The sequence below is a fragment of the Dermacentor albipictus genome, chromosome 8 (genome assembly GCF_038994185.2).
Source record: "Dermacentor albipictus isolate Rhodes 1998 colony chromosome 8, USDA_Dalb.pri_finalv2, whole genome shotgun sequence".
Classification (NCBI taxonomy): Eukaryota; Metazoa; Arthropoda; class Arachnida; order Ixodida; family Ixodidae; genus Dermacentor; species Dermacentor albipictus.
In genome coordinates this window covers 128,373,010-128,397,360 of record NC_091828.1, presented here as the reverse complement: position 1 = coordinate 128,397,360, position 24,351 = coordinate 128,373,010, and the positions used below count along the sequence as shown (strand labels likewise).

The window sequence follows — 24,351 nt, the reverse complement described above, 5'->3', positions numbered from 1 at the left end:
TGCACCTTCTAGCCAGTAAGTAGGAAGCCCCTCTTTACGTAGCATATCCTCTTCTGAGGGAAACGTCCGTAATGTAAACTATAGCTAGCTAGCCTGCTCAAAGTGTTAGTTGAAAGTGTAATAAATGCTTTCCGAGTGTGCATGTGGTTGTTGTCCATTGTTTCCTTGAGCTTGAACCATATCGTGGTAGTTGCAGAGGGATGCACCAACTACGGTGCATGGTGTGTCGAGGCATAACGCCATTGGAACCTTTCTTATCCCTAGAGCTTTCACAACATTTTGAGACAATTAATATAAAAATACTCACATTGTATTCAAGGCATAGTTTTGAATATAATGTAATGCACATTCCCATCGTGGTAATTACAAACACATTCAAACAGTAAAACTCAAGGTATAATCACATTCACAATAATAGTGGACATCAAAACAAGCATTGATGATGCTAAGTTCAATTAAAGACTGCTGAAACCATCGGTCTGAACAGAGTCAAATTAGACGAAAGTTCACCTGATGCCAAACTAAGATTTGACAGCAGATGTAAGGAGCTGACCTGCAGGCAGTGTCCAGGTTTCATTAGACGGCTCACTCCAAGGGCTGAAGCCAAGGTCATTGACAGCCCGCAGCCGAAACAAGTACCGTGTGGCTGGTTTCAGTCCTGCCACCGTGTACGTAGTAGTGCTGGGGTCTAGTTTCTGGGACAGCTCCTTCCAGGGGCCCGTGTTTTCAATCTGTCATCCCACAGGCAGCAATAAAGGCAGTCGCGTTAACGCACGTGGTGTCATTTCGCATGTATTTCAATAGTTTAGAAGAACTTGTTGTTCGGGGAGTTGGTGCATATTAGCAAACAACTGCGCTTGTCTTCATGTGCTCTCTTTGTGATCGTTTATTCGTGCAGTTAAATATTTCAATAGTGCCTGGCTAATCTTGAGCAAAAATTGCTGAATACAAATCTTAAAGTTGCCCTAAACAACATTTCGAATAAAGAAGTGCAGTGTGTAGGGCACAAAGCTGTAATAATATTTATCATGTTAGAGGAGGCCATGAAGAAAGAAAAAAAAGAAAAGAAGAAAGAAAGTGCACGCTTTTCAATACAAAAACATAAAACTGCTTGACTGGTCAAAGTCGGCTCCACTGGCACGACATCCCAATCTTTGCACACTTATTAACTGATTATCCTTGCATACTAGTTGAATAACTAAACCAAAGCTGGTCCTCGAGGAATAAATGATGTCATGCCTGCACCCCCTCCCCCCCCCCCCCGCCGTTTTTTTCACTACTGAAACTTTTCGAAAAATTTTGACAGTGCATGTAGGGATTAAGGGGCCACAATTGCAAATTTAAATTTTTAATGGATTTTGCAGTTCACATTGTATAGGTACTTATTGCACAGTTACAAGGCGATCCAGATCTCCAATTGCAGTCAACCAACACAAATTGCACTCAAGAAGCAACGCATTTTTTGCCATAACGCATCAGGCAGTATGCATGGCAAGTTCAAATTTAAGGGAGAGGAAAGAAGTAATTTTCATGCTATTCTGTCATATAATGTGATGGACTGGTTGTAAACACAAGTACGAAAGGACTGAGCTAAAATCATGAGCATGAGATGTAGTACAGTCATTTGGAGCTTTTGTCGACAATAAATCATGTAGCAGAGCTTGTTTGCTCAGAGGATATACAAGGTATCCTTTTTAGGTGCACCAAATTTGTCATTGACTGCCTATAGCAGAAAGCAGAATTCTAACCCATTATCTACATTACTTGATGAGATGGGCATTACTTCTATGAGAAATCAAAACGTTCAAGTGAATACATAATTAGCGTAATGCTGCTAATTAACTTTTTGGTTAATTACTTTACACCACTTATTTCAGTCTACGAATTATAGCCGCTGAGTTTGCGTGGCATACCCACTTAGAATGAATTCTCTGGCCAGCACCAGTTCCGAGATATTAATTTTCAATGTGTCCGTCCAAATGTTCCAGTTACTTTTGTGCTTCTATGCATAAAACAGCAGTTTCTTTAAAAAGTAACTGGAACGCCAATGCATTTTGTCGGACACTTTGAATATTATTAGCATCTTGAAACTGGTGCTCGAAAATTTAATTAGCACAATTACATTAATTATTCAATTAAGCGTTTTGATTTGTCAGACAATAGCCACCTCATCGAGTGATTTACATCATGGGTTAGAACGTTAGGGCACAATGTCTGCATGAGTGCTTCTATGTTCAGTAGTCGGCAAGGATGAGAGAGAGAGAGAGAGAGAGAGAGATCTGATGAGAAAGGGCCTAGTTTTCTGCTTCCCTGGAGAGAGCACGACTGAGCGCCCAAAAGTCTAGTCGGCCTAGACGGTCCCTATCATCTTCGTACACTAGTGGAAACGCACACAACTACCAGCAATTGGGAGAAAACATGATGATCCATGCAATGCATAAACAGAAAAGCAAATGGTGATGATAATGATGCTCTCTCTTCTTTTTAGCAGGCAGAAACGCAAAAAATTAATGCACACTACTACACAATGAAGGCAGTTTGCACAGCTGTACAGATTATCAGCACCCACATTGCAGTGTCCGAATCACAGTCCCAGCAATGGCTCTCTTGAATTCAATCTTGAAGGCCATGCATTTATGCATTGCAAGCGCCAGAAACAATCAAAGCCGGTAGACACAACCTATTGCAGAAGCCGGAAACACGTCATGGGTGGCCTTATTTCTGGCCCTGCCTTTGATATATGCAAAGCAGGAAGCACGTCGCATCATGCTGGTCTTAGAGGCCACAACTGGAAATTATTCATTATTGCGATAGATGAAAGAGGTGTTATCCAATTATTCTGTATAACTTGCATGGCAAATTACGGGACTGCACAAGTATTATAAATTAACTGAATTTTCAAATAAACAGAGATCATATAGAGAACAGAGACAAAACTGGTCAATTCAAATCACCCCCATACACTGTAATGAGCTAACTGGTCATGGAGTCTCAATATATGTGTTCCACGTAATTATTTTTTCACTCAGCTGAGGCGAGTCCAAATCTAAGCCATAGCATAGCCCTTCCTCCAAACAACTGGCAGGTGAATAGCCGCATCCTCACCTGCTGTAGCAAGTAACACCGGAGCGGTGCAAATCCATCCCGTCCAGGTGTCCAGCTCAGAGTGACGTGCCTTGCCTGCACCTGCGAGGGACTCACAAGCGGGCGTGACGGAGCCTGCGGCTTCTCCCGACTTGCGGTGGTCAGCACAAGCGCCCGAGCCTCCACGCCCCATCCTTCTTGTGTGCGTGCACTGACAGCGAATTCGTAGTAAGATTGCGGCTGGAGGTCAAAGGCCTTCAATGTGCGATCCATGGCCGACACTTCACGTGACACTCGGCCTTTATCAGCACTCTCAGCAGTGTCCTCATTTTCTGCAGCACCGTTGCCAGAGTTGGGGCGACGCCAAAAGGAGATCTTGTAGCCCAAAATTTCACCGTTTGGTTCTTGTGGGACATCCCAAATTATGCGCGCTGTTGTTGTGGTGACATCTGGGAATGACACGTTAGATGGTGGCCCAGGAACTAAGAGGAAATAAGCCAATGAAAAAGCATTAGAAAGTATCAGACATACGTGTACATACATCAAAATGTGTGCAAGTGCTTCTTTTACAACCAGAGGCTGTCGTTAAACTTGGAGCTACTTAGAGTGAGGCACACATTTCTTTTAGTGATAAACATATATCTCCTTAACAAAAGTACTGCGAATGGACAAACACAGCAAAGGCAGCGGTAAATAAGATTGCCCTACCTTGAATGTAGCCCCTGTGCAAATGAGAGGTGGCTTTAACACACAACATCAGATGGCAAGATGGCAAACCTTTGCACAACTCTGCTCCCTTTGGGAACCACATTGAGTAATTATAGTTGCACTCAAAGAAGCTCACACAAAGTTAAGCAAATTGGTATAAAAAAATGTAAAACAGCACACAGAAGCTGCATTGTTTTTGAAGTGAAACTACCCAGAAACCACTGTAAAAGGCTTTGCAAGGCACAGTGAACCCTCATTATAACGAAATGACTTTACTTGAATTATTACTTGAAATTTTCTGTTGACTTGATTGAACACATGTGTTCTGAACCTAATTGGAGTGCATTGTTGAGGTCCCCACTTAATACAAACCGGCCGAAACCCACAGACCCAAAGGAACGACACAATAGAATGGGGAAGGTGTTACACTTGTGGAAACACACACTCCTTGTCACACACTTCTGTGATGCATTCATTCTTTGCTGTAGAGTAAGGTTATAGTCAACGTCCAATTTTTTGGGCTCCCTGCGGGCGGCAAAAACCTCCAAAAAATTGGGTAATGCAAAAAATAAATGCATGCTTTCTTTTACTACCAAAGCTCAAATCACCACAGGCACATCCTAAACAGTTCTTAAGGCCCTCCAGTGCACTTATTAAGCATATTGGTGCTTGTACTGCGACAGGAGATGCAGATACCCACATGTATAATTAAACAATAGATGCAGTGTCCCGATGACAGGGGCTCCTTTTCACTCATGATATGCTTCCTCGCAATACGTTGTGTATGCTTGACCGCATAACACTGCTGTATTACGGTGAAGCTAATTTTCAGGAATCAACATTATGCAATGCTGGTACTTTCTGCACTTCAAAGTCGTTGGCGAGGATGACAAAGGTGGAGCCGGTGTCATTGCTGACGGCGGCGAATTATTTCAATAAAATCAATAAAGTACACTGCACTGAACAGCTGGAAGCTTGGAAGTGAATGTTGAAGCAGCTAGGCCTACAGTTGCCGCGATGGCCACAGCTGCTAGCGTATCGGCGTACGAGAGCGCTGATTCGCTGATGCGAGATAATCAGAATGGTGGCGGTGGCTGCTTCGATTATTGACATTCTGGGCCTGCAGTCACAGCAAAATATAATGAAAGTCAGAGGGCAAAGGGTTTCAGTGTGCAAAATTTCAGATGACCTTATACATTGGTTCTATGGGGTATGTGGCGGTGCCGTGAAGCTGCTCGAATTATTGGGCATGTTCGAAAAATCAATTGTTGACTGTGTGTGGAAGTGGCCAAATTTAGCATTTAGTGTAGTTGAGCACGGCCAGTCTATGTTACTCTAGGGCCAGGCAGGATGCTGTAAGGCTTCCATCTAGTGTGTTGGTTGTTTAATTCTTGCTTATTCGGAGATCAGAAACACCCTTAGTTCAGTTTGCAATAGGGTGCAATCAATGTAATGGTGGTGAACAGGCACTTTCGCAATGCGTGGAGGAACTGGAGGACGCACTGTTGGCTCAAGAAAGCATTGCTCAGCAAATGCTGCTGGTCAAAAATGCTCACTTCCTTAAATTCATGATTTAATGACCTCAAAAGTCTTATGGTACATTCGAACGCTGTTATCGCAAAGTTTAAAGAATCAATGCTTACTTCATTTATTTATTATTTATATACACATTACTCAAAATACCATTATAAAGGCCCAGTCACACTACGCCGACCGGGCCCCAACTAGAGAACAACGGCGCCAATGATTGGCCGACTAGTCGGCAGATTGTGTCACTGAGATGCACTCCATCATGCTAAAAACAACCTTTAGGGGCAAAATAACACATTAACTAAGAATAGAGACGAAATGTACACAGACGGTATGCTTGCATGTCTATGCTTAGTCCGTGTCTTATTTTGTGCTTAAAAATTATGTCTAGCCTGCCTTGTACCAACTAGCCCGACAGCAGGCGTACTAAGCATTCCGTCACATTGGGCCAACGACGGTACTGCTGCAACCAGCGACTGTGAGTTGTAGCAGTGTGACAGGCTTTTGTGATGCTGCGCTTACAGAGTTGCTCGGTCTGTATTTTTCTTTTTTTGGTGCCCCGCACTGTTCAGTGGCAGCCGCCTGCTGTTGTCATCCCGCAACAAACGCGGGACGAAAAAAATTGTTTTTCTCTTTTCGCGAGAAATTTAACTCGCGTAATGATCGCACCCCTAAATTGCACCCCTGAATTTGCATCAATATTTTTTACAAAAAAGTGCAATCATTATGCGAGTAAATACGGTATTTTGCAGCATTTCGTCACTGTTTCATGTCTGTGCTGCATGGTTCCCGCAGTATTTGATGTAGGGGTGTGTGAATACTGAATAATAGATTTTGAATTGAATATTTAATCGAATAAAAAAAAAATCAAATACCAGAACATTTTATGCACATTTTTGTGCTTACTAATTTCGTGCAAAAAAACTGTGCCATTCCCCTCTGTGAAGAAGGATGACCAGTGGAACTGTGTATGTGGCCCCCTTAACTCTTTCATTACTGTGAGAAAATGGTCGTTCATTTTATTTATTAAATTATTTACCACTACAAATAATAACCCAGCACACATTGCAGCAGCAGTTTACGATAGGTAGCGAGGCACTGGAAGTGGTAAGGGAATACATCTACTTAGGGCAGGTAGTGACCACGGATCCAGATCATGAGACTGAAATAACCAGAAGAATAAGAATGGGCTGGGGGGCGTTTGGCAGGCATTCTCAAACCATGAACAGCAGGTTGCCACTATCCCTCAAAAGGAAAGTGTATAACAGCTGTGTGTTACCAGTACTCACATATGGGGCAGAAACCTGGAGGCTTACGAAAAGGGTTCTGCTGAAATTGAGGACGACGCAACGAACTATGGAAAGAAGAATGATGGGTGTAACGTTAAGGGATAAGAAAAGAGCAGATAGGGTGAGGCAACAAACGCAGGCAAATGACATCTTAGTTGAAATCAAGAAAAAGAAATGGGCATGGGCCGGACATGTAATGAGGAGGGAAGATAACCGATGGTCATTAAGGGTTACGGACTGGATTCCAAGGGAAGGGAAGCGTAGCAGGGGGCGGTAGCAGGGGGCGGCAGAAAGTTAGGTGGGCGGATGACATTAAGACGTTTGCAGGGACAACATGGCCACAATTAGTACATGACCGGGGTAGTTGGAGAAGTATGGGAGAGGCCTTAGCCCTGTAGTGGGCGTAACTAGGCTGATGATGATGATGATGATGATTTGATTACAAAATTTTGATGCTGGTGCGGCGTAATCGTCAGCAGCATGCTTTTTTCTCAAGCGTGGCAGAAGGTGACAGCCATGCCTCTTTTCGCTACAACATATGCACATTAGTTCGCAAAAAGGTCTGTCAAAAATCACAACATCGCCGGATCGCGATAATTTAAACTGATACTGAAAGTGCAATGCCTGCACTAACTGCTGGATGGCCTTAAATGGATAAACGGCTCCAACGTGTCAAAATCGGCGATCAATAGCATTGATCACCGGTGATCAATTTGAATAGGCGTGGTAACGAAAGAGTTAATGGCGAACGGCACCTCTGCCGCAGGTCGGCCCAGCATTTCACTACATTCGAGATCGGCCCACATATGGGGAGTGCTTAACGCCTGCATCACCTCGACTGCAGGTCGGCTCAGCATTGCATTATCTTCAGGATTTTTTCTACGCGCAGGACACTATAGTGCGAAAAGTAGCCCTTAATAGTTTCGCTTTAAAAACAGAGTGCTATACATGCTCAGCAGGCCAATCACATTACTTAACAAGAATCTGCTAGCTATCAGTAACTTAGGTATCTATCAATTGATCTGTATAGTATGCTAGCACTGTTAACAACTCAGTTCGTATATGAAGGTGTGGAAAATATTTTTTATCGATAGAATGTCTGTTGCACAATTCTTTTTTTTTTTCTAAATAAAGTTTACTGCTACTACTAATACTGTCAAATAGGATTAAGTGCTTTTTCTCCCTCTGAAGCTGAATAAATAGCAAAGTTGTCCTAAATACGTATGGGCCTTTCAGTTTAATAGTTGGCCATACTACCCTTAATGGCAATCTTCTACTGCTTAGAAGGTACTGCTTTCCTGTTCTTCCAGCAAACAGGTGGGTTTTGCCATATTTGTGACAGGTGGTTTACGAGGGTCAAAGCGGGGAATGCACATCGCATCGCTCGACACGACGTACCACGCAACGTAACCCCCCTTCTCGCCCACCCCCCTTTTTCGTATGTCCGTCTGCTGTCCATGTAAATGCGTCTGCAGCTGGGAGTCAGCACCCTGTTGCATGATATTTTCAAGCCCGCCATGTAAATGCAAACCTACTGTTATGACAGGTCGCTTTAAGCTATGAAAAGAGACTATTGTGCGCTTACGATGGCATTTGGAACCTGGGTCCACCGTACGATATTTCACAAAGATGGCGGTAGTGAACACGCAATGGTCATCCAGTGCTTTCGCTTTCATTGGCAAGGCAGTTTTTATTTCTATTCGCACAATGCAGAAAGTCATGGCGCGATCTATCGTACAAGCAAGCATTTGTAACATATCTTTTCTTTTTTAAATAAGGTTTTACGTGCCAAAACTACAATCTGATTATGAGGCATGCTGTAGTGGGAAAGTCCGGAAATTGTGACCACCCGGGGTTCTTTAACGTGCATCTAAATCTAAGTATATGGGTGTTTTCACATTTTGCTCCCAACAAATCGTTTTTAATGAATGGCCTCTGAGATCTGACAGCGGCTAAAATCTCAAAAGCCATCTCCAGTCAATACAGTGACCAGCTGTCACTAACACTTTGCTCTCGAAGGATCATGACCAAAATCTCAAGCAAATACAAGTATTTAATAATATAATTATATCTGGGGTTTTACGTGCCAAAACCACCTGATTATGAAGCATGCTATAGTGGGGGACATTGGATTAATTTTGACCACCTGGGGTACTTTAATGTGCGCCCACTGCACGGTACATGGGTGTTTTTGCATTATGCCCCTATCGAAATACGGCCAGGATTTGATCCCGTGACCTCGTGCTTAGCAGCGTAACACCAAAGCCACTAAGCAACCACGGCGAGTACACAAGTATTTGTTGGGAATGATAGGACGAAACAGTGTAGAATGGGGACTTGATGGATCCGAACGGCCGGCCGGCGCCTTGAAGACACCACCATGTTTCCCACACTAAACCGTTGTAGTGCGACAACAAAATCACTGAACTCTCGCCCATAAGTTTGTTCCTGCCTTGCGGACAAGTTGCTCACAAGGCCATCAGCAATTTGTCTGCAGACTCTTGGCATCGGTGTAGTGTGATTGGAGTGCCAACAGGCCGGAATATGCATAGCTGTTGATGGAAAATGCTGTTTGAAATGCTGCTCATCATGCTTGCGCATCTCTCAATTCAGAATTCAGGTGAGCTTTCCTTGGTACCAAGCACAATTAGAGGACAAGAGATGCAAGAAACTGCTCCTACCATACAGAAACAAATGACAAGTTTAGCTAAATAAGCGTGAAAATCATGCACTTTAATAAGTATATTTTCCCCATAAGCATTACATTTGGCACATTGCAAAATCCTTACACTCAGATAGAAGAGGTTACTGTGTGTCTATGGGCGCATTAAAATATTGTGCAACACTTAGCACTTCACTGTCAAATAGTGGGTGCAGAGGCCCAAAATACAGAAAATCTTGTCCTTGGCACATGCTTTCTAATGGTCCCATAGCAGTGCCGCGGTACAATAAAATTTTTCATCGGGCACATGTGCACAGATCGACTAGTAGGGGACCAAAAAGCATTTGCAACAAAACAGCATATGCAACACAGCAGCCTATCACACCGTCCACTCACCATCCTCGAATGTGGTGACTGATATGGGTGGCAGGCTGAGGGCTCCGTCGCCTACACGAGTATATGCCAGCACTTGCACTGAGTATGCAGTGTACTTTCGCAACTCCGTCAGGGTGGTGGTGAAAGTGGCATTGCTTTCAATGTGTTTGCGCATGGGTGCCGACTCCCTGGCTGCCTGGTACACCACCCGATAACCTTCCAAGACACCGCTGCGGTGTGTCCGAGGCACAGGACCCCAGGACACCACCACAGTGGTTGATGAGGTGGCCTTGGCTGTCACCTGCAAATACACATCATGCTATTTTCGCAAACACAGCTATGAAGTCAGCACTATGAAAACACAGCATGTGTCATTGTAGAAAATACATACAATGTTGGCCCAAATGTGAAGGAGGAGCAGTATTGAGATGGCAAAAAGAGAACATTACTTAACGGCACCCTGTAACACTACTACGATGTCAAGTCGTAGGAAACCAGCACTGTCTGTAAACAGTGTATGCTGTAAATCATACCATCATGCTGATTTAGCTAACTTTGACTAGTTTTCATCGACCAATCAGAAGAATACAGAGATAAGATTTGTAATGAAGAAAGCTAATAATTAGAAGAAATTACATGTAATTTTTGATGATGCAAAACCATCCCAATTTATTAATTTTGTATAAATGATGATTTACAGCGGACTCCGCATAAATGAAACTTGCTTAAATGATAATGGTGGACAAATGAAACAATGGTAAACTTTGGTTCACCACTACAGGCGCAATGCTAACAATGTTTGGTTAAACGGAGCACATCTATTTGTGAACTCTGGTTAAATAGAACTAATTAAAACGGCCGCCTGCCTCATTGGTGTATCACCAACTAGCCCAGCAGTTAACTCTTCTAAGGTACAGGATAAATTCAACAAACATATTGAATGGCAATACTACAGTAGAACCTTGTTCATATATTTCAGCAATGAGAAGATCAATTGGGTAGCCTGCTGCCTGGAGGTGCACCACCTGATTTTGATAACTGTCTTGCATCAAATGATGGCACAATTTTACTAGGGCATTTCAAAAAAATAACTTTGGAATGCCGCGCTTGACAAGCTTGGAATGTGCAGAAGCAAAAGGTGTGAGGAGCTTCTGGCATCTTGGCTCGTATAGCCAGCACACATGGCTATCGACAAGGCGCATGAAAAGGTAGAAAAACATAAAATTCCTTCAGAAGGCATTTCATGCGTGAAGGCAGGCGGGTCAAGACAGGTGTAAAAAAACATAAATCTTTCGAGACAGAGGCTTCTCCGTCCATAACTGCACGTCATAAAAACAAAAAAAAAAATCATCAACAAATCTATCTACCATCAACTAATCTATTTAATCATCGACAACTAAATCTATCTTGCGCACCACGACAGGCTCCTAGGCAAACCAGATGATAACATGGCTCGCGTTTTAAGATTTCTTGAAGGCACCCATACCAGCCAGATCACGAAGAATTCCAAAACGGCAAGTTGTGTCATATGCCTTCTCCATATCTATAAATACCACTAATAAAAACTGCTTTTGATGCTTCCAGCAAATAAAACTTTAAGCTCCGTGACCTCAGCTTTCATTTTTTGTGCAGTTGCTTTCAGTCATCCCAGTGCAATTTCACAACGAATGAAGACAGAATCGAATCATTCTGTCTTTTGCACTTAGATCGTGAAACATTGATGAGTGCAATAAAGCTGTCCATTTTCATCTGCACTCATAAAAAAAATGTATAATGGGTTTTTTGCAAAGGTCGTTAGTAAGACAATATGCACAAAAAAGTTCAGAAAAAGCTTTTGTGCTTATTTTGGCATTTAAAAAATAAAACAATAGCTTTATTCCACATAATGGATTTTTTTGATCATGCTGCTATCAAAATCTCGACAACCTTATGCATAATTAATTAATTTTGGGGATGACCATTAGAGGATGTCTAGTGTTTCAACTCAAGAACTATAATAGATAGCTCAAAACTGATTTCAGTAATGATATCAGCATAACAAATCACACCTGCATGCCAAATTTCGTCAATTCCCATAAATAATAAAAAAATTTTTTTTCATTGCCACGTCCTCCTTTAAAGACCCTTTCTTTTACTACAGTAATCTCAAAACACTCAGATTGTTCTAAAATGAAACAGTTGTTGGTGATATTTGTGTCCTTTGCTTCAATGAAACTTCATATGAATACATTTTTCTGTCCCTTCAAGTTTCATTTAAGCAGAGACTACTGTAATTGAAGATTGAAACAAAGTTTGTGTACTGAAGTCACAAGACGATCTATGAGGGGCTGAGTTCTAGCGTTCCACAATTGGTAATGTGAAGACTATGGGTGTGCGAATACCGAATAGTAGACATTGAGTTGAATCGCATCAAGAAAGAAAGCCAAATATCGAACTGAATGTCAAATATCAGAAAATTTCAAGCACATGAATGTCTGGTAAATATTTTTTTATCAATAGAATCTCTGTTGGGTAGAATCAAGTGTTTTTGTTTTTTTCACTCTGGAACTAACGAATTAGTGATGATCTGTTGTACTGAATACCAATGGGCTTCTCAGTTTAGCAGTGGATCTGTTTTGTAGCCATTTTTTACTTATTGCAGAGAAAAATTTTCTTTCCAGTCTTTAAAATATAGATGGGCTAAGTCAACTTTACGGCAGTTGGGTTATCGCAATGCCAGGACTGCGCATCACATGACTTGATCACCGCTCTACACATAACCAAAGCCAGCGCCGATGGTAAAGAGCAGGTGCCATCTTAACTGTTTCATTGTCAGGTTCGGCGTGATTTGCCACCTGTCAAAGAATCTGAGATCTGAAGGGTCTGGGAGGGTGCAAGATGCCAATGTGCAAAATGCCTAACCGTGGGTATGAGGAGTCGACCCTTGATGTGCTTAGTCGCACAGTTCAAGGTGCTGATGTACGAAATGCCTAGCCGCAGTCTCGAGGAGTCAACGCTCTATGTACTTAGTCGTACAGTCGGAGGCACTGATGCACAATATGCTTAGGTGTGGCTCCGAGAAGTTTGCACAATGTGCTCGATCACCAAGTCGGAGACACCTATGAGCAAAATGCTTAGCTGCGGGCCCAAGGATTGCATGTGTGATACGCTTGGTCGCGAATTCCAAAACACCGTGTGCTAAAGGGCTTAGCTGCATGTCGGAGTATTCCGCGCCAAATCCTGGTTGTAAGGTTTGCCGTCGCCGATGCTCGGAATGCTTAGCCGCGCATCTGAGATATCCACATTTTCTGTACCCTAGGCACCACCAAGATGGACGCTGCCACTATTGGAGTCACCACTGCGGTGGTCACCATAGAGGTTGGGCACGTGCATGATGACCAATCAAGTTCGAATTGTTCTATGATGGCTAGTTTCAGGATCGAAATTTGGTCACATACAGATGCATGGGCAACAGCCGAGACCTTTGGTCAGGATTGAATTAACCAAAAAATTGAATTAATCGTAGTCGAATTAAAGTAAGTCTACTCGACACGCTTTTCCATTTTATTACATGTATGTAATACACTTGTATGCTTCTATTGTATGCCTTGTACATGGGGGCTTTGGCTTATTTCAAGCAAATTGTGTGGCTTTTTGCCCAAGCTTGCCCATGTCTGCATGATGTGAATAAATTCGAACTGAATTAAAGATGAAGAGTTGGCAAGCCATAAAACGCAATGCAGTAAAGCCTCGTTAAACCGTACCAGCTTAAACAGTAGTTTCGTTTTAAAAGTAGTAAAGACAAATTCCTGACTCAGCGGCCATTGAACATGTGTTTTGTATTCGCATAAACCGTACAGCTTATTGCGTACGCATCGGTTAAAACGTAACACTTCCACTTTTCGTCGCGCAAACACGGCGGTACGTCCTCTCTATCGGGCGGCCCGGCAGAACAGCAAGCCTCAGAGATCGGAACAACAGCCTCCAAGCGCCCTGTGCGTTTGTGCGTGAAGCCACATCAACATCATTTCGACGGCGTGCCAGAGAGCCATGCAGAGAGCGTTGCGGCACCGTGCTAGCGAGGACTAGCGTCATGCTGAAGCTCGGATAAAAAAGACGCCAGGTGCTCAGCATAGAAGAAAAATTAGACATCATCCGTGCTATTGAACGTGACACGAAGAAGTCGGCGCTGGCACGTGACAGGGATCTGCTGTTGACTATGGTGTATGGCATTTGGAATGCGAAGAAGTTGCTCAGCAGCGCTGCTGCGATCGCGAAGAGCTGTCGGCTACGAGGTTCGACTTTTTGCTGTCGTTGCCTCTGTTGTTGCCGAAGTGTCGACTAGCGACACGGACGACACGGAAAGCGACAGCACGAGCAATTCAGGCCCGACAGTGGCAGAAACTACGCGATACGTCAGCCTCATGGATGCAATCGTCGCGACGAGAAAAGGGGCGCGATAACGTAACTATTCCAAACTCTGGCACCCAACAATGAGAAAGGTGCCCCGGGACTTCTGCAGCACTGCTGCGCGCGTGCACGGAGAATATGTAATGCCAACGAGGAATCTGCCATGCGAGTGTTTGCCGAGAAGAGGGGGCTGGCTGAAAAGCTGGCACGCAGCTTCAGTAAGTTTGAGGAGTCGTCGTGCTAGGCCACCGTGGCATCAAATGAAAATAACACGTTTGTCGCGCGAAGTGAATAAATACTGCATGTTTTTTTTTGCCCTTTCATCACACTCTCTCTGAGTTCCGTTTTCGACAGGTAAGTGGGCGATCTCATGCTATTTCGGTTGAACCGTACTACCGTTTAGTACGTACCTTTCCCGAGCTCCGGCCAACTACGGTTTAATGGGGTTTCACTGTAGATGGGCGGCGACATCTTCGCACACTAGAAGTCCATGCGCTTTGCGTGAATGTGTACTAGGGCAAAAGCTTTTTCTAAAACTCTGAGGATGAGCATTTAGTTGATTCCTGGCTGTAGCCACCAAAATATTCTTTTTGAACAGCGAATGTGGCCAAAGACAGCCCAGTTCCAGCCTCAATACCTGGGAAGGGCCAGCAGAGGGGGCCGCTTCACGGGTGCGCTCAGATGAGATGGCACTGGCACTGCTGGCACCCACATCATTGAAAGCCACCATGAACACCTCATAGGGTGTGAATGCCTGCAGGTTGTCCAGCACCACGCTGTTGGCATTGTGATCCTCGACAACAGTCCACTTGAAGTCAGGTTCATCTGTGTGAGAGGCAAACATGCAGTCAGTCCAGAAGGCCATTGCAAAGGAAGATCAGATGCTAAGGAGGAAAATGAGCTTACTGAGAACAGAATTTCCAGAGATCATGTAACAGTAATGTTTTAGCAAGGCTGTACATGCATGCATGCTTGGTCTAAGCTTAGAAACCTCGGCATGTCATTCCGAAACTCTTTGGGTAGGTGTTTGGTAGGCCAATGTTTAATGTCATAAAAAAGCTGTCACATTTACACCATCATTCTGTTTACATCACTGGGATTGTTGCGGTTAAAAAGAATTGATGATTGCTCAATCTTTCCTGACATTTTTATAACTCAACCCCAACAGTATTAGCCAACTTCAACGAAATTTTTGACCGCGTAAAAAGCCCAGTTTCAGATAACTTAGAAATGCAGCCGCCTCTGTGCAAAATATTATACTTGAAATACGAGTCAATGCATCACAAACAGCTCACAAAAATCAATGTTTTTCATACTTAAACAAAAAAAGATGCCGCCATTGCCACCTGGCAGAAGTTATATACAGTTAAGAATGTTGAGAATCAGTGCCTGTGCCATCTGCTTTCCTTGCTTGTATTTCGTTCCGGTGTATCAGCGAACACATCCTGCACGTCTGCTAGCCACAGAGTTAGTATACTTTGCTAGCTGCTTCATGCACTGTAACAGCGCCGTTGCATGCCCACAATGTTCTTTTAATGCAAAGTCTGACTAAGCTCTAGCCGGTTTTCTCTATCTGGCTGTCTACATTCAAAAGCAGGTTCTTGATATGTTCTACCTCCGCTCAAAGAAGAGCGCATCAGGGTGACCAAGCTAAATGTGCGGTATAGTCCAGCTTAATGCAGATGCGAACCACGTGTGCCGCAGTTACGCTACATAGATGAAAATTGGACGCTTCACAGTATAGTATGGCTGGCGCAGGAACAGAACATGCCCTATTGCACGCCGGAACAGCTGGAACAGGGTGCATCGCTTGCTAACTTGCCAGACCAGCAGCATGCTGTTCGGGTTCACCGAAGCGAGCGTGTTGCATTTGTGCCTTCGACAAACAATGATGCACTCGCTCACCGCACACTTGTCCGCTAGCGCTGCAACAACTGACTGCCATGCTGCTGGGGGTCATGTTTAAAGGGTCACTAAACGCAAATGCTAAGTTGACGTGGACTGTTTAAATACCATTCCAGAAGCCTCGCAACACTTGTTTCATGCCAAGAAAAGACTTAGTTTATGAGAAAACTGCATCTGAAGGGTTTGAATATTGTTTTCAAAATTCAAATCTCCCGCCGCCCAAACGGAAGAGTGGTGACGTTGCATACGCCACCGCCACCTTTTGCTGCCGTCAGTTAGTAACATGGCACCCGATAGACAGCGGTAATGAGCTGTCAAGAATGGCGAGTTGCGCAACAAGATTGCCACCTTGCCACCCGATTACGACAAGGGGTGCAAGACGCGCACCTCTCCCTCTCCGTCGCTGCAGCTGGGAGGCGTTCAAAGAAGCGGCCTTTGCGTTGGAATCCGCCGCCTTCCTCCAGCCCCTTCGACATTGTGACGGGACTAGTTCGGTGCGTGAACAATGATTCCGGAGTTCCCCAACGCGGAGCTGATTTGAAACGCTGGACAAGCTGCCGTGGGGACGACGTGTTTTGAGCGTCTCACGCTTCGGCCTAGCACGGAACAACGAGCGACCCTCGATCAGCGCCGATAGTTTCCCGGAACGGCACCCCGCGCGGTTGCCTCTGTGTACAGAGCGCGGTTGCCTTTGTGTACGTAAACTGATCTTCAGAGCAGCTGCGAGTTGGTGATGTGTAAACGAACAGTCGCCGCGTCGTAGGACCGGCGGATCGAGTGTATAAAAACTGTGGTTGTGCGAATGCTGAGGACACACTTCTCTTGAGCAGTCATGTTAGACTGAGTCACTTCTCTCATACAGTCATGTTGGACTGTTACTCTTTTTCTCAAGCAGTCATGTTAGACTGACTTAGTTTCTGTGAATAAACCCTTTTTCCTCGTTCTCGATGAGAAGCAGTTCTTCACTTCATCAACGATCTCAGCGTAAATAAGTTGGACGACGGCATGGGCCAGCTACCTTCGAATTCATGCCGTACTCCAATCTTGGCAAAGGACCACGGACGAAGGGATTGAGCCCCCAATCCTGACAACTGGCTGACAGCGGTGAGATGGACTTTGCGACATGGTGCTGTATCTGCGGTGAGTGCTTGGTTTTTGCTTTGACTCTCTAGGCTTCATTTTGTGGTTGTTCTGTTTAGAACAGTAGGGAAGCTAGATTGTTGTGTGTTAGCTAGGTTGTGTCTTCCTAGCTAGATTTAGAGAGCAGAATCAAGGCAGTAAAGCAGCAGTCATGGAGTTAAGGACACTGCTGAGAGACGAGTTGTTGATTGTTGGTGAGGAACTGGGCCTAGATGTACGCAAGGAAATGCTCAAATCGGAATTATTGGAGCTAATTTCCAATCAGGCCAGTGAGGAAGATATTGAAATGGGATTGGAACTTCTCAAAAAGAGAGAGAAACGGGAAAAAGAAAGAGAAGAACGGGACAGAGAAAAACAAGAGAGAGAGGAACGCGATAAAGATCGCGAGTTAAGAAAAATGCAACTGGAACTTGAAAGCAAACGTTTGGAGATGTCTCAAGGAAGTGAAGGCGCTCTGGGACAATCAAGTGAGGCAGAATCGTACCGCATGGACAGGCTATTAAAGCCATTTGAGGTCGGGACCGACATAGGCTTGTTCCTGTGCAATTTTGAAAGGACTTGCGAGAAGATGAACTTCGGCCCGAGTACATGGCCACAGCGGTTGCTGTCTATGTTGCCGTGTGAGGCGGCGGAAGTAATCGCCAGACTGAGTGTGCTGGATGCATATGATTATGCAAAAGTTAAGGCTAGTCTCCTGAAGAAATACCGCCTTTCAGCCGAAGCTTTTCGGCAAAGGTTTAGGAGCACAGGCAAGAAAGATAGCGAGGGCTATCCGGAGTTTGCATATAGCTTAAAGGCCAACCTAGTTGAGTGGCTTAAAAGCGCGGAAGCGTACGACAGCAGAGACATGATCATTGAATGCATGTGTCTAGAGCAGTTTTACAAAACCATCCCTCAAGCTGTGAAACTGTGGGTGCAAGACAGAGGTAATGTAAACACTGTGGAAAGGGCGGCTGAATTAGCCGAAGAGTACGCAACCCGTAGAAAATTGAACGCCGAGGAGGGAAACTGGGACGGTCGAAATGGACCGCGGAAACCATTTCCGTTCAAAAAGGGTGCGCAAACTAGACGATCCGAGCCTGTAGACATGGCGGAAAAGCCCGCAGAAAAGAGCGAGGAGAAACTTAACGGAGAAACCGCACAAAAAGAACAGAAAAGAAAATTCGAATCTGTTAGACCAATTCGCTGTTACAAATGCCACAAACTGGGACATATAGCTGTAAACTGCGAGAAGTCTAGCGTAGTTTTTTCCTACGTGGAGGAAAAGGATGAGAATATGGAACTTTTAAGTCCATATCTCCACGACCTGCAAGTTAATGGAAAACCATGCCGAGTGCTAAGAGACAGTGCCGCCACGCTGGACATTGTCCATCCGTCTTACGTGATGGTAGATGACTTCACCGGAGAAGTAGCGTGGATAAAACAGGTTGTAGAAAAACACAGCGTGTGTCTGCCCATGGCCAAAGTCAAAATCAGTGGACCATTCGGGGAACTAGAGATTGAGGCTGCAGTTTCCAAATTTTTGTCACTGCAGTATCCCTGCATCTTTTCGAATCGTTCGAATCAGTTACTGCGTGACAGAGGGCTCAAACTGGGGGAGGGCATAGTACAGGCATTGACCCGAGGCCAAGCTCGTAAGATCGCGGCGCTTTCGGCTGAAAATGCTCAAGCTCCTCCAGCGGAAGCAGAAAAGGGCATAACTTCAATACCCGAATCCGAGCTAGGCCCGAGGGACAAAAGAACAGCTGAGGAGAGCCTGCCAGCTGACCCGCTCAATGAGAGCGTAGCACTAGAGTGTCAGAGTTCTAGCCTGCAGGAAGAGCAAGCAGACGCGCTCACAAGCGAGACAGGGTCGTTATTATCACCGGCCTCAAAGAACTTTGATCAACTCTTACGCGTGGATAGAGAGTCACTGGCAGCTGAGCAAAAGAATGATGAGAGCTTAGCTAAATTACGTGACACAGCTAAAGAAGGCATTGCTAGGCGCAACGTAACGATACATGAGAGAGGAGGATTGTTCTATCGGCATTACAGAGATCGAAAGGGTAGGATTTTAGATCAGTTAGTCATACCTACTAAGTATCGGGAGGACCTTTTGAGTCTTTGTCATGGAAATGGGTGGTCCGGCCACCTAGGCATAAACAAATCAAAGGAAAGATTGCTTATGGAATACTACTGGCCTGGCTGTTTCAAAGATGTAGAAAACTTTGTAAGGTCATGCGACGCCTGCCAGCGTTCTGGTAAACCAGGAGAGACTTGGAAAGCTCCACTGAAGGTAGTGCCCTTAATAACAGAGCCTTTCAGACGACTTGTAATAGACACGGTAGGGCCTCTTCCAAAAACAAAATCAGGCTACAGGTACTTGTTTACCATGCTGTGTCCGGCCACCAAGTTTCCAGAAGCAATCCCTTTGAAAGAGCTCAGCTCCACTGAAGTAGTAGACGCGCTTTTGACAGTGTTTGCACGAGTTGGGTTTCCAGCCGAAATTCAGGCAGATCAAGGGTCAGTATTCACGAGCGCACTGACTTCCACATTCTTGCAAAAGTGCGGGGTAAAGTTAATTCACAGTTCTGTCTATCACCCTCAGTCAAACAGTGTAGAGAGGTGGCATTCGGTGCTTAAGCGAGTTTTGCGTGCGCTCTGTTACGAGCACAAGGAGGACTGGGAGAACTGTCTGCCGGCAACTTTGTTTGCTTTGCGAACGGTTCCACATGAGGCGACAGGGTTCTCACCAGCAGAACTAGTGTATGGGAGGACACTCCGGTCTCCACTGAGAATGTTAAGAGAGATGTGGGAGGAAAGAGGGGAGTCCAACCGTGGTTGAATACGTGCTAAATTTACTGGAACGGCTAAGCGCAACCCGAGAACTAGTCGGAAAGAACATGGCACTAGCTCAAAAGAACGCCAAGTTCTATTACGACAAGAATGCGAGGCTTCGTATGTTTAACGCCGGAGACCAGGTAATGATCCTCAAACCTTCAAGAAAGAACAAGCTTGAAGTTCACTGGGACGGGCCCGTTAAAGTGTTGCACAAACTTTCAGATACCAACTATGCTTTGAGAATGCCCGGTCGCAGGAAGGAAGTGAGGATATATCACTGTAATTTGATGAAGCCGTATGTAGAGCGGAGCGGAGTCGTTAACTATACTGTCAAAGAGCCGGATGGCATTGGTACCAAGTTTAAGGAGTATAGGGCAACCTCCAACTCTGAAATCGGCCTAGAAGAAGTAGTAGAACACTCGGTAAGCTCTCATGCTCTAAGACCCGAGCAGCTAGATGAGCTAAAAGGGGTGTTAGGGGAATATCTCGACAGATTCAGCGATCGGCCGGGTAGAACCGAACTGATAACGCATGAAATTGAGCTGACCTCTACCGAACCAGTAAGATCAAAACCTTACAGGGTGTCTCCAAGACAGAGAGAGATTATGGAGGCAGAGATACAGCGCATGCTAGAGTTGGGAGTTATTGAGCCCGCTGAGAGTGACTACACGTCACCGCTAATACTCGTAGAAACCCCTAACAAGGACCCTCGTCCGTGTGTTGACTACAGGAAGTTAAATGCGATCACTAGGGATCAGCTGTACCCGATACCCAACATTGAGGAACGGATTGAAAGAGTTAGCGCTGCTAAATACATTTCAACTATAGATCTCGTGCGGGGGTACTGGCAAGTTCCCCTTTCAGAAAGTGCCAGCCGCTATGCCGCATTCATCTCGCCTGTAGGCACTTTTCGCCCTCTCGCACTCAGCTTCGGGCTGAAGAACGCGCCGTTTAGCTTCTCTAAGTTAATGGATATTGTCCTAAAGGACTTGCAGGAGTTCGCCTTACCTTATCTTGATGATGTGGCCATTTTTTCCGACAGCTGGGAACAACACGTATCGCACCTCAAACAGGTGTTCTCACGGTTGAGGGAAGCCGGCTTAACGATGAAAGCGGAAAAGTGTAGGTTTGGTTGTTCGCAGGTTACTTATCTGGGCCATGTTGTTGGTCAGGGCATGAGACGGCCGGCTGAGCTGAAAATAGCGACGATTGGAGATTTTTCTCAGCCGCGCACGAAAACGGACGTTCGTTCATTTTTGGGACTTGTGGGGTACTATCAACGGTACATTCCGAATTACTCGCAATTGGCAAGTCCATTAACATACGCCCTCCGAAAGGGAGCACCGAGTAACGTACACTGGGATAAGGACAAGGAGAACGCTTTCCAAAGTTTGAAAACGCTATTGGTTTCTCGCCCTGTGCTTCGCGCGCCAGACTACACAAAGGAATTCATAGTTCAATGCGACGCAAGCGACAGAGGTATGGGCGTGGTACTTAGTCAGGTCGGCGACGATAACGAGGAGCATCCTATCCTCTACGCCAGCCGTAAACTAAATGTAAGAGAGGAAGCCTACAGCGCTTCAGAGAAGGAATACGCTTGTTTGGTTTGGGCCGCCCAGAAGTTGTCGTGTTACTTGTACGGAGCGAAGTTCATCTTCGAGACCGACCACTGTCCTCTGACGTGGCTCAATCAAATGTCACACAAAAACGGCCGCTTGCTCCTATGGAGCCTCACTCTCCAAGAGTACAACTTCTCCGTTAGATATAAGAAGGGAAAGTTGCATAGCAATGCGGATGGTTTGAGCAGGCTACTTTGAATTCTGCGTTTGAGGGTCCCGCCTAAATTTTAGGGTTACTAGTGTTAATTTTATTAAGCGAAGAAAATCCCCTCTCATTCAGCAGAATTCCCTCCATGATTGCTGAATTGGTCAGCAGGAATTTGCTTCAGAAATTGGCATAGTGAAATTTAGCATTTTTTTTTTTTGTTTCTGCACTTATGTTGTTGTTGTTTTTTTTTTTTTTTGAAGCCTAGCGTGTCTAAAGTGAGAGCCAATGCACGTCATCTCGGCGCAGAGCCGTGTTGTGGGGTTCATTTTGCAGTTGCCTGTCCTTGTTGGATGTTTTGGGGCGGTGACATCAATGCACAAGTGGTCGCTGCGAGCCAAGACATCAATCCCCCCCTGACCAGCAGCCGTTCTCTTCCTGCCTAGCGGTTGTCAGCGCTAGACAGTCGAGACTTTCCGGCCCATGGAGGCGCTGTCAAGAATGGCGAGTTGCGCAACAAGATTGCCACCTTGCCACCCGATTACGACAAGGGGTGCAAGACGCGCACCTCTCCCTCTCTGTCGCTGCAGCTGGGAGGCGTTCAAAGAAGCGGCCTTTGCGTTGGAATCCGCCGCCTTCCTCCAGCCCCTTCGACATTGTGACGGGACTAGTTCGGTGCGTGAACAATGATTCCGGAGTTCCCCAACGCGGAGCTGATTTGAAACGCTGGACAAGCTGCCGTGGGGACGACGTGTTTTGAGCGTCTCACGCTTCGGCCTAGCACGGAACAACGAGCGACCCTCGATCAGCGCCGATAGTTTCCCGGAACGGCACCCCGCGCGGTTGCCTCTGTGTACAGAGCGCGGTTGCCTTTGTGTACGTAAACTGATCTTCAGAGCAGCTGCGAGTTGGTGATGTGTAAACGAACAGTCGCCGCGTCGTAGGACCGGCGGATCGAGTGTATAAAAACTGTGGTTGTGCGAATGCTGAGGACACACTTCTCTTGAGCAGTCATGTTAGACTGAGTCACTTCTCTCATACAGTCATGTTGGACTGTTACTCTTTTTCTCAAGCAGTCATGTTAGACTGACTTAGTTTCTGTGAATAAACCCTTTTTCCTCGTTCTCGATGAGAAGCAGTTCTTCACTTCATCAACGATCTCAGCGTAAATAAGTTGGACGACGGCATGGGCCAGCTACCTTCGAATTCATGCCGTACTCCAATCTTGGCAAAGGACCACGGACGAAGGGATTGAGCCCCCAATCCTGACAGAGCCAAGACAGAACGATGGATTTGCTGATGCAGCTGCTTTTTTGTGAAGTGGCGTAGACCGTTTGGGCATCCTGCGACATCACATGAAAGTTGGATTCTCTGCCACTTGCAGTTTGTGCAAGTTTCGTGAGCCACCAAAACCCAGCGCAGCACTATGCGATAACAAAACTACTGGAACGCGAAAGAGTGGGCAGTGCAGACTCGAGCGAAAGCTAAACCTTTTGACCGCTCGCGTCGCTGCCAAGGGTAGTTTCAATGGGTTCATTTTTTTAAAAATGATACAGATCTGGACAAGTCGAATTTTATCTTGTCTTATAATACAAGTATGTTTTTTGCAACGAGTGCTGAGTAATAGTGAAAAAATTTAACTGAGGAGTGCTTTGGTCACCGGGTAAGTACTTGAATGTCCCAAGGGAGTCTCTAATTACGTCCAGCATTTACTTCAATTTCTGTATTATTAAGGCTCTGTTCATGATAATAGTGACGTCTTAAGAGATTTTTAAGCACTAATCTATCACTTTAGCTTGACTTAATATTTGCCTTAGTGTCCCTTTAAAGAGCAGGGTAAAATTTTAGTGATCTTAGTGTCTCCACCATGATGTATCCAACTTCACCGGCCACCGCCTGGCACGCTGAAAGTGCCGGACTTCAGACAACTGCCGCCGTCCGTAGTAAAGAATGATAAGTAACCGAGGATTGGCACAGCCGGGCTCGGCTTGGCTCGGTGCTAAGTGTGCGCAAACTCATGGCCAGACAGGCTGGACTGTGGCCATCATAAAACTTTGCCCATTTCACTCTGGCGGCATGGCATTCCTGCATGACATGCCGCCGCATATACACAATGTCTTCCGTGTCGCATTCTTCTGCGTGACAAATGCAGCATGTGGTTTCTGCTCATTTTTGGCGCTGTGTCAGAAAGGATTTTGTTCTACTTCGACGTGTCCGATGTAGAGACAAACAAAATATCTTGCAGATTATGCACTGCTGGAAATTATCGCTCGAGAATATCGCCCTTGAATACAACCTACCTTTGAATGTTACCTTTGGTTTTCGTGCGCTATTGCGGCATATACAGTCAAATCTCAATATAACGAAGTAAATAAAATCGGTAATTCCCTTCGTTATAATGAAATTTCGGTGAATTGAAATTCGACCTATCATGCAAATAAGTACAGTTGCTGATCGATTTTTCTTGCACAAAAGGGGCCGAAGAATTTTCTGAATTATCGGGCAATCTAAAAATGCAAATTTTAATGAGAAAACAATTGATTTTGATGAATTTGGGAGTCGGAGATGAATTATATGGTTTCACGCTACGTCGACGATATCTTCACATCAGCAGTACCAATTAAGTGAAGCCAGCCACACTTTCGTGCGCACTCTACCCCCGCGGCTGATTGCTTCATTTGCACT

At 45.2% G+C, this 24,351-nt stretch overlaps 1 protein-coding gene across 3 annotated transcripts in view; it reads right to left on the bottom strand.

Moving 5' to 3' along the window:
- Nucleotides 1-24,351, bottom strand: part of sdk (sidekick cell adhesion molecule) — a 115,929-nt gene that overhangs the window by 31,195 nt on the left and 60,383 nt on the right. For all 3 annotated transcript variants that reach the window (XM_065452642.1, XM_065452643.1, XM_065452644.1), the window contains 4 exons: nucleotides 14,675-14,862; nucleotides 9,670-9,949; nucleotides 3,106-3,566; nucleotides 554-731 (listed from right to left, as the gene is read on the bottom strand). In XM_065452642.1, the coding sequence (XP_065308714.1) occupies nucleotides 554-731; nucleotides 3,106-3,566; nucleotides 9,670-9,949; nucleotides 14,675-14,862 (1,107 nt within the window). The remainder of the gene's footprint in view (nucleotides 1-553; nucleotides 732-3,105; nucleotides 3,567-9,669; nucleotides 9,950-14,674; nucleotides 14,863-24,351) is intronic.